At 45.7% G+C, this 10,904-nt stretch overlaps 2 protein-coding genes across 4 annotated transcripts in view; one reads left to right on the top strand and one right to left on the bottom strand.

Moving 5' to 3' along the window:
• waplb (WAPL cohesin release factor b) overlaps positions 1-9,188 on the top strand; it is a 25,461-nt gene extending 16,273 nt beyond the window's left edge. For 2 of the 3 annotated variants that reach the window (XM_053490992.1, XM_053490993.1), the window contains exons 12-20: positions 52-149; positions 1,207-1,283; positions 4,340-4,497; positions 4,587-4,702; positions 5,056-5,220; positions 5,805-6,012; positions 6,143-6,231; positions 8,517-8,612; positions 8,764-9,188. In XM_053490992.1, the coding sequence (XP_053346967.1) occupies positions 52-149; positions 1,207-1,283; positions 4,340-4,497; positions 4,587-4,702; positions 5,056-5,220; positions 5,805-6,012; positions 6,143-6,231; positions 8,517-8,612; positions 8,764-8,829 (1,073 nt within the window). In that variant the 3' untranslated portion in view covers positions 8,830-9,188. The remainder of the gene's footprint in view (positions 1-51; positions 150-1,206; positions 1,284-4,339; positions 4,498-4,586; positions 4,703-5,055; positions 5,221-5,804; positions 6,013-6,142; positions 6,232-8,516; positions 8,613-8,763) is intronic. The other variant, XR_008356805.1, reaches the window with a different exon arrangement.
• A 915-nt stretch (positions 9,189-10,103) lies between these two features.
• Positions 10,104-10,565, bottom strand: atoh1c (atonal bHLH transcription factor 1c). The gene has a single exon (XM_053491003.1). It carries the CDS (start codon positions 10,563-10,565, stop codon positions 10,104-10,106), a length of 462 nt encoding a protein of 153 aa, XP_053346978.1.
• Positions 10,566-10,904: the final 339 nt, after the last annotated feature.

Here is a 10,904-nt window from a genome sequence, read left to right as displayed (position 1 = left end):
GAGTGTGTGTGTGTGTGTGACAGTTGTTTTGTGTGCTCCAAACCCTTGCAGTGAAAGAGTGTGTGGAGAACCTGAGCTGTGAGGATGATCAGGAGAACCTGGTGGCCTCACTCTGGGGGGCTGAGAGGTGTCTGCGTGTCCTGGAGAGTGTAAGTAACACACACACACACACACACACACACACACACACACACAGACAGATCCTCAGTAGCCTCATCAGACCCGGAGTACCTTACACTCGGAGTCAGACACAGGTTTGGGTATCGGACGGCACCTGGAGGTGGCGCTATATGACTTGAAAAAAGAAAAAATGGCCACAAAAAAACCCCGTAAAATAGAAAAGTGGTGATGGCGTTGTCATGACGATGTCCATTCATAATACTGTAGATATATAGTGTAACTGTACAGTTTATCAGACATGTTGCTTTTTCTGGTTTGAGGAAAAATCCATCAAGAAGAACATAAACTGCGTGTGTGTAAAAGGTGACGAGCTGTGTTCTACCTGTTTAGTGTAATATCATCCACGTAATGGAATAGGGTAACTAACAGGAGTTTTACCCCTGGTGAAGTGTCGCTAGCTTACAGATCACTCAATCTAATCTCACGCTGATGTCTGAAGCCAAAACCCTGCAGAACCATCACACACTAACCTAGTGACGTATCCTGGACTCCTGAGCTCAGTAAGGGCAATTCCCAAAGCTGTAGGCTTCAACATCACAGCCGTCTGCGGTCCGCTGATATCCTGAGTTTATGATGATGTATCGAGTCTTCTGAAAACTTTATAAAATGTGCATAATTATGTTTTTTTATATTTAAGTACAAATGCTGTTGTAAATGTCCATCAATAATAATAAATAAAACAATGTTTGAGTGTTAAAGCGCTCGTCCCATCATCCGGAGATCGCTGGTTCAGTTCCCCGGGTGATGCTGTAACCTCTCGCAGCCGGAGAGATGTAGAGAGAGCTGATTGGCCGAGCTCTCTCACAGGGGAGGATGAGAGGTACTTAGTGAAGATGTTTTACTCAGAACGGTTCTCAATACATACTGGAAACTCCACTGCTGCTCCGAGTTACAGACGTTTCAGACCCGAGCCGTCACCTGCTTCACACTTGTGATTTAGTCAGAAGGTGTTGATTAGTTTTCTATAACAGCAGCTCTGACAGAAGTGCAGCTTCACCGGTGGTGTTCTTCCTGTTCCTTCTTCAGGTCACCGTGCACAACCCAGAGAACCAGGCCTACCTGATTGCCTACAAAGACTCCCAGCTCATCGTCTCTTCAGCTAAGTAAGAGCGCCAACACACACACACACACACACACACACACACACACACACACACACACACGGAGCAGAGTTTACTGCTTCATCTAAAAAGCACTGCAGGAACACGGCCGAAAAGCCTGCCAAGGTTTCTCAGTGCCAAGTATCTGCTGGGTCTGAGTGATTCAGCTCCTGTTTACGGAATGTCTGGATTTAGCTCCCTGAGGTTCATTATAAACTTTGTGGAATCCAGTAGAGCTGCAGAGAGCGACGAACAAATACTGGACAACTTCAATTACCTCTCTGTCAGTCATCTTACAATAGAAACCTGGTGTAAATACTGTACGTCTGTCCTGGTGTAAGAGTGTCCAGCTCCCCGAGCCATGGGTTATACATACACGTATATACATAGTGTGTGTGTGTGTGTGTGTGTAAAATGTTTATACAGTATAATTGTATACAATCGACCCCCAAAACTAGAGCACTGTGAATTGTGAACCATCGCAAAGTGCGGATCTTTGGAAATTTCATTTCAATCTTAGCTTAATACATTCCCCTTGAAAAAATCTAGAATGTGAAGATAAACTGGTGTACTGTACAGTCCTGTACTGCTGAGTCTCCCGCTGTGCTGGATTATAACATACCCATGTGACCTCTGTACTGTCATTCATACACACCTGTTTTCTTCGGTATCAGCACTGTACGGTAAATAAGTGTAAACGTCCCAATCGGGATGTTCTCTTTACAGTAACTAAAAAATGTATCCAGTATTATATTTTATATGGAAAATTTGCTGAATTTACATTGTTAAAAAATGCCTAAATTATCTTGTTTTTAATAGTTTAGCGTTAAAACACGTGAAAAAAAAATATTGCCTTAAAAAAAGCCTTAAAAACATTGCGGAGGATATTTTGCAGTTTATGTATGTTTGTGTGCGCCCCCTGTAGGATTACAGAGGAACAGCAACATTATGCCCACTTGCATGCAAACATGTATAAAATAAAAAATTCATTTCAAACTATTGATTTTGGAGCGAGTGTGACCGTACGTGTACCGCACAAAAGAATCGCAGTACTTAACGCAATTGATTTTTGGTCCTTATCTCTACTGACCAGTGTAAATTTGCCATAAGAAGGATTTTAACAGTTATGGTAGGATTATTATCTTCATGTTAATTATTTAATAAATTGTGCTGGAAGCTTGTGAAAATCCAACTTTTAATTAAAATCGATTCTTAATAAATTGTAGTTAAATAACCCAGAGGAAATGTGCAGTCCTGATGAGTCCAGGGTTATCTGTGTGTGTGTGTGTGTGTGTGTGTGTGTGAGAGAGAGAGACTTAAGGTGAATCCCAATTCTACCCCTTACCCCTACACTCAGCCCTACCCCTCCGTTTGGCGCGTTCACGTGAAGGGGTAGGGGTGTCTCATTTCTCTTTTGGTTGGAGGGGTAGGGCTAAGGGGAAGGGCCAGATAGCCCTCCAAACGAAGATTTTTCGGGACCTCACTTCAAACGAAGGGCTAACGAAATTTTCAAGATGGCCGCTCACTCGAGCAAGCAGACCCGTAAATTTAACGATTTTTTGCCATTAATAAGGATTTTTATGACAAGTTTTTATTATATGTATATTAATTTTAGTCTTGTGTTTGTGTTTATGGTGATGTTTTGTAAAAAAACGTTTGCAAAAAAACCGCTAAAGTTTGCTAGCGGATAGCGCCGATTGCGCAATATTACAAAAATATATTTTTATGTCATATACACTTTACTACACGCTACAAACAAATATGAAAGTTCAGTAGCACGGCAGTTTGCCGAGCTTTTGGTAACGCATTGTTTGTTTTTCTTACGGCCATACTGTATGTGTACATGTAAATGAACGGATACGTATGATGACGTATAACAGTGTAGTGGTGTCCCATTTCTTAGGGGAAATATTTTAACCCTTCCCCTTTCCACTTCGTTTTAAGGGACAAGGGGAAGGGGCGAGGGGTAGGGGAAGGGGTAAGGGGTAGAATTGGGATTGGGCTTTTATTTTAAGCTCATTACATCTGATAACAGGTTTATTATAGCTGCCATGATTCTGGCAAAAAGAATAAACTGTGTGTGTGTGTGTTCTGGATCGCTGCAGGAACATTTTCCTCAGGCTTTACCTGACGTATGTAAACTGGTTTGTAATACAGAAGGAGTGTGATGAGTGTATCCTCTGTGGTTGTGTAGTTTTTAGAGATCACATTTCAGTGTTTATAATCAGCTCTTTGTCATCCCACTGATTAGCCAAGCTCTTCCGCCGCTAATACAATTAGCTACCGGCTTCCCTCTAGCATGGCCTGGGTCAGACCGACTCGCTCACACACACACACACACACACACACACACACACACACACACACACACACACACACACACACACAGCTGGGCCTATTTCAGTTCTGCATGCCCAGAAACTCGCTCCTGTGTGTTAATAAGGACTTCACTAGCACACGAACACACTCGCCACCGCTCCCTGTAATTAACGAGACCTTGTTATGCTAATCAGATTATTTTGAAACGGCTGATGTGAAGCTGTCTGTGTTTGAAACAGCACGTGGCCTTATGCTTTCTCACACACACACACACACACACACACACACACACACACGCAGGAGTTACAGTAAGTACTCAGGGTCTCTCAGAGGACAGATTTTGTTACGTCCCCTGTTTGTGGAGGCCGAACCCAGAGTAATGTTTAATGGAAGATCTCTCTCACACACTCACACACACACACACACACACACACACACACACACACACACACACACACACACACACACACAGTGAACAATCCACAGTCACGTTTCTCAACAAGCTGGCTCATCAAATAAATGAAAATGTACAAATTTGTTTATTAATAATATATATATTAATACTCAATAAAATGTATATATTTGATGTGTTTATATATATATATATATATAATTGTTTGTTGTTTTCAGTCAGTGTTTGAGAGTTGTCATGTTTTTCGGTCCAATCGCTCGGCCAGTGTATATAGAAATAACTTTATCTCTTTATATTCTGTGTGTGTGTGTGTGTGTGTGTGTGTCAGGGCCCTGCGTCACTGCGAGGAGATGATCCAGCGCTACAACCGGGACACGAGCAGGAGTTTGTCGGGGTCGTCGAAGCCCCACTGCAGTGTTGGTAAAGCGGTGCAGGACTGCATGAGAGCGGTGATCGGGGTCCTGCTCAACCTCACACACGACAACGGTGAGCTGCAGACACGCACAGTGTCTCTAACAAAAAAATAATTTAGCTTATCTTCTGACCCGTGTGTGTGTGTGTGTGTGTGTGTTTAGAGTGGGGAAGCACAAAGACAGGAGAGCAGGAGGACTTGATCATCACGGCGCTGAACTGTGTGCTCAGGGTTCCTCAGTATCTGCCTCAGGAGCAGCGCTTCGACATCAGAGTGCTGGTGAGTCGCTCACACACACACACACACACACACACCCCTCCCTCCCTCCGTCTGTCTGTCTCTGTCTGTCTGTCATACACACCTACCTCATTGTACACAGGGTGTCCTAATGAAACACTGGGTTACGTCCCCAAACCCTCTCATCATCCTCTTTTTAGTGGTACATTACTGTAGATTACATTACATCATTACATCATCATATAAACTGTTTCTGCCAGTGTGATGTCACATGAGTCAGTCCACTGCACACACACTTAAGGTCACTTCTCATCGGTCACTAATGAATAAACGGATGGCTGATTACATGGTGTGTGTGTGTGTGTGTGTGTGTGTGTGTGTGTGTGTGTGCGCAGGGTCTGGGTCTGCTGATCAACTTGGTGGAGTACAGTGCGCGTAACAGACACTGTCTGGTGGAGATGGAGATGGATGGAGGCGAGCCCTGGGAGTCCATATGTGTGTCAGGCAAAGAAGAGCTGAAGACTGAGGGCTCACTGAGCGCCATCGCTGCACTGGTGAAGGTCAGTGTCTCTCTCACACACACACACACACACACACACACACACACACACACACACACACACACACACACACGCAGAGTTCCTGACGATGTAGAGTTTTGTGACAGAGCTAGTCTAGTCCATAACACAGGAGTAATGGGTTGCGGTAGACCTCATCAGTCTGACCCAGCGTTCATTAGCCCAACTATTATAATTAAAAATCCATCATTTATTAAACTCTCATTATCGCAGTTACATTAATTAACACAACAATTAAGATTTAGATTAAAAATGAAGACTGTGTTAATAAAATCAGGGCGTGTAGGGTGTAATCTCTTGTAAGCGAGATGCGTCACGTGTTCATAGACTCATCAGTCTTTATTGGGTACTGTTCACGCGGCTGCGGTTCCGTGTGGTCGGTGGAGTTGGTTCTGGATCACGGAGGTTCTACAGTCATGTCACTGAAGTCGGCTCGCTAATCAACAACTCATCAGGCTTTAGCTGGCTCGTTAACAAATGCGTCTACTTTAGATCTCTTATACCCCAAATGCTGTAGAGAAAAATCTGGCTTTAATGCACGTGTGTGTGTGTGTGTGTGTGTGTAGCTGTTCCTCCAGCGTGAGCACGCCGCCGTCCTGGCCGAGGCAGAGACTGATGACTTCATCAACGACGTGCCCACAGAGGCGCTGGACCAGAGCGGGGAGTGGCAGGAGACGTCCGGAGAGATCCAGTGGGTGGCGTCGGAGGACAAGGGGACAGAGGACACGAAGAAGAAGAAAGACGAGGAGGAGGAGGAGCTGGACCTCAACAAAGGTGAACCACACACACATGCGTGCACAAAACACACACACACACAGGCTTATTCACAGTTTGTGCACGTTCGAGACATTTTCAGAGAAAGGGCAGCTGTGTGACCTTTGACCTTAAACCTGTGTGTCTGTAGCTCTCCAGCATGCAGGGAAGCACATGGAGGACAGCATCGTGGCCTCGTACACTGCACTGCTACTGGGCTGCCTGTGCCAGGGAAGCCCTGTAAGTATACACACACACACACACACACACACACACACACACACACACGCGCGCGCAGGCCACTCGTCCCTCGTGTTTAATCGATACAGCAGTCGGACTCTTGAGAGAACGTGGTGGAGACTCTGAGGTTCTCTCCACACCACTGATGGAGGATGTGTGACAGGTTCTGGACGGTCAGTGTCCCGCTGCAGTGGTGGGGACAGTAGGACCGCGTAGTGTACAGGGGATAAGGGACACCTGGTGTGTTAAACGTCCCGGCTCGGCTCTCGACTCACACCTGCTGTGTATACACGTACACCTCTCCTGTCTTTTATATTTATAACTTATAAACCGGACCAACGTGAAACACAGATGATAATAAAAGCTCAGGAAATAAACGTGCAGCAGAACAGGTGAAGTGTGTGTGTGTGTATGTGTGTGTGTGTGTGTGTATGTGTGTGTATGTGTGTGTATGTGTGTGTATGTGTGTGTATGTGTGTGTATGTGTGTGTGTGGCCAAGACACCGTTTGTTATAGATATATATTCTACAGTAACACCTTCAAACGAGACCGAGTCTGAGGTCAAGATATAATCAAAATGCACATTAATGACCCTAAAGGTCATGTGATCATGTGTTCACACCTTGTGTCCTGGTGCTGAGCCTCTCGGTGGGTGCTTGTGTATTATACACATTTTAAAACATTGTGTGTTTGTGTATTTATATATGTCTTAAACGCTGCTGGTGTGTTGACAGTATAAAAGATGCTTTGGATGCGTCTCTCCCTCTGTGTGTGTGTGTGTGTGTGTGTGTGTGAGAGAGAGATGTGCTGACACCAGCAGATCCTCGTATGACTGAAATGTCAGGAAGCTTGTAAACGTTCCTCGCGGTGTAGTCTGACTGCGCGCCGCCCCCGCACCGACCGCACTCGCGTTTTAATCGAATCTCCTGCACACTTCAGCTTTTCGCATGCAAATGTGCTTTGAAACCAGATTAGGCTTAATTCTGTGTTTATCAGCGCAGTCAGGCCCGAGATGTCATCGTGTCAAACAAGCGTCGTCTGGCAGACGAGGGAATCGGGAAAACAGGAATCCTATTAATTAAAAACAAATTAGGGCCCTCCTCGGGCGTTGACTGAATTCTTAAACACGGAGCCGTATCTGGGATATTCAGCTCGTCCTTTCTGATCAAACGGCTTCAGTTTGTAAAAACTCTCATTAAAAGTGTAACTGACATGCAGAGCGGGGTTTAACACCTTCACACTGGTTTAATAAGCAGATGTGTAGCTCTGAGGAACAGCAGAACGCTCAGCGCTGAAGAAGTGAAGGCTCGGCGTCCGGAAACACGAGACTCGCCGTTAAACACGTAGGAGTAGAGAGAGAATTGAATGTGGACGGTATTGTAAAGTGTAAAGGAGCGGTGTGAGAGTGGAGCGGTGTGATGACGACTCGGGTCACGGCGCTGATTTATTTAAACGCTCCGAGGACTTCAGAACGCCGCTGTTAACAGAAGGAGAGAAGTCGTGGTGTAACAGACCGGGGGTGAGTCATTGTCTGTACAGATCACATCCCTCCACACCCCAGGGCTAACTGTAATCCAACCACTACAGTCTGTGTGTGTGTGTGTGTGTGTCACTGCTGCTCTGTACTGTTATATTTAGACCTCATTACTGAGTCAAGAGCTTACGGTTTCTTTTTCTTTTACTTTCCTTTTTTTTTTTACACACATCAAATTTGTGCCTAAGTCACATTTTCCATCCAAAGATGATAAAAAGTCCAATTACAGAGAAAATCCACCCAATCTGTTGTACGAGACCGGAACAAAGTCAACCGGCTTGAGATTCCGCCTCCGCTCTCTGATTGGCCGGTTTCGTGGCTCACTTCTCACGCCGTGTCAGCACCTTTTTTTTTATTGAGTGTTTTTGATTGACTTTTTATATGCTCTCGTTATTGTCTGTTAAAAACAACAGCTCGAGTGTTGAAGTGATGAATATCGTATTTAAAGTTTTAGTTTGAACTCTGGACGTCTTGAGTTGTTTATTAAAGATAAAAGGTTAGAGTTAAGAAGAGTTTAACATTCTGTAAGTGAGAAATTCAGGTATAATTGTGTGTCTTCGTGTCTTCTCTGGTCGTCTTCGTGTCTCAGAGACCGTGAGACGTCCTCACCCTGGGCTTTGGGATGGACGGCACCTCTATAAAGATGATGATCCAGAACATTATTCATCTATTAACTTTATTGGGTTTAATGGTGTGTGTGTGTGTGTGTGTGTGTGTGTGTGTGTGTGTGTGTGTGTGTGTTCTCTCCCAGATGAACGTGAGTACTGTGCGTGAGAACCTCCCCAAGGGTGACTTCTCCATAATGACAGAGATGCTCAAGAAGTTTCTAAACTTCATGAATCTCACTGTAAGTCCCACACAACATTTGGTTGTGTTGTTTTCTTTCCTGCTGTGTGTGTGTGTGTGTGTGTGTGTGTGTGTGTGTGTGTGTGTGTGTGTGTGTGTGTGTGTGTGTGTGTGTGTATGTGTGTGTGTGACCTGTGTTGTTTTATTTCCAGTGTGACATAGGCACCACGGGCCAGAAGTCCATCTCTCGGGTCATCGATTACCTCGAGCACTGCTAGTGTGGAGCGGAGGTTGACCCCACACACACACACACACACACACACACACACACACACACACACACACATACACACACACACACCCCTGTACAGAGGAATGCAGCAGAGGCCCACCAGCAGCTGGGAGTCAGCAGACCCGTTCCTCACTCCTGAAGAACCCGCTCACGCGCTCTGATGATGTCACGTCACAAATCAGCCTTAGAGGAACGAACACACACACACACACACACACACACACACACACACACGCGCCTTTCATCCGTTTATCCGTCACTCACGCGCCGAACATCACAGTTGGGTTCGAGTGTCAGTCACATGACCACACGTCGTTCAGGTGCAGGGTAGAGTCAGTGTGTGTGTGTGTGTGTGTGTGTGTGTGTGTGTGTGTGAACCCTAAGACTAACACCCTGGCATACAGATCCACCCCTGTGTGTACACACACACACACACACACACACACACACACACGAAACACAGCTTTAGGACTGAAGCTCCCGTCAGGACGCGGCTTTATGGTCAGTAACTTATTTGGGTTCCTTAATCCACACACACACACACACACACACACACACACACACACACAGCCGTGAAGCGTTTATTCCTCTTAGTGTAATTGGAAATGAATTCACCCTCCCGATGTACAGACGACCACAGACGAGGAGTTTTTATTATTATTATTATTATTTACTTTTGATTGAAGCGTATTATCAATGTGTTTTTCCCTTTTTGTTGCCTGCTGCAAACATTTTGTTTGTTTTTCCTACAGACGTGTGTGTGTGTGTGTGTGTGTGTGTGTGTGTGTCAGGGCTGTTGAGTGTGCTAACCCTTCGCCGTTCTTTTTAACTCTGGAAATGAATGGAACCACACAGATGTACATATTTCTGTAAATATCGGCTCTTGGAGATCTAGAACGATAGACTACTTTTCAGAATCAAACCGTATTTTTATTTTATACAGCTTTTTTTTTTGTTTGTTTTGTTTTTATTGTTTTTATTTTTTTCCCCCCCTCAAGTTTTGTTGGTCAGATTGAAGCTGCGTCCAAAAGCCACCCGCAGGAACCCGGACACTTTGTACCGATTTCAAAAATAATGCTTTTGATTACTTGTATATAATTTTAACTTGAATAAAAAGTTGTTACTTTCACTACCTCTCTCTTTAATTCACCACAATTGTTTTTTTTCTTATTTAATATTTTATTCTTCCTGTACAATTCTCAGCTCAATTATTATTATTATTATTATTTTTTACAAATAAATCACCATGACGTGGCCTCGCTACTTCACGCCGCTGGTCCGTTCCCAGATGTCCGTGTCACCTTTGAGCTCGTGCTGCAGCGGATCCTCGTCCCGTCCTCCACTACACGCGTCAGAGTCCCGTCCCGCGCCGTCCTCGGCTTTGCCCGCGCCGTTCTCCGTGTCCGAGATCTGGTCCGGGGCCTGCGCTCTGTTTTGTAGCATCTCGCTCAGAGTTCCGATGTAGATCTGCGCCATCTGCAGCGTCTCTGATTTGGAGAGCCTCCGGTCGCTCTGCAGTCGCGGGATGACGCTACGCAGCCGCTCGAACGCCACGTTCAGTCCCAGCATCCTCCGGCGCTCGCGGGCGTTCGCCGCTAGCCTCCGTCTCCTCCGTTCGTACTCGGCGGGAAGGCGGAGTCCAGAGACACTCCAGTCGGGTTTGTCCAGGCGACTCTCTGCAAACGCTTCCTGTACGATGAAAGGTCCGCTGTGTCGAGCCATTTCCGTCTGCAACAGTTGGCTTTTTTTTTTTTTTTTTATCCGTTTGAGAGTGCAGAGGAGCTATTTATGGACGAAACTCCGCCTTCCCACTGCGTTTGAGGGGCGTGGTGAAGAAGGGCTCGTGGCTGTGGAGTATTCATGACCAGAAAGCGAGCGCTTTAGATAAAGCGCAGCAGGGAGTCCATTAGCAGAGTTCATCAAAAGTGGATTAGGCGCGCCTCGGCGATCACCAAGAGCTCCGCGCCAGCTCGGGGAAGGGGATGAGCGCCAGGGCTCCGTGGGTGAGCGGGCACGGATCACGCCTCGCCTTTGTAGAGCACGTGGTTCATCACCACGTCC

The sequence above is a fragment of the Clarias gariepinus genome, unplaced genomic scaffold, assembly GCF_024256425.1.
Source record: "Clarias gariepinus isolate MV-2021 ecotype Netherlands unplaced genomic scaffold, CGAR_prim_01v2 scaffold_38, whole genome shotgun sequence".
In the NCBI taxonomy this organism is placed as follows: Eukaryota; Metazoa; Chordata; class Actinopteri; order Siluriformes; family Clariidae; genus Clarias; species Clarias gariepinus.
This window is presented reverse-complemented; position numbering and strand designations above follow the sequence as displayed.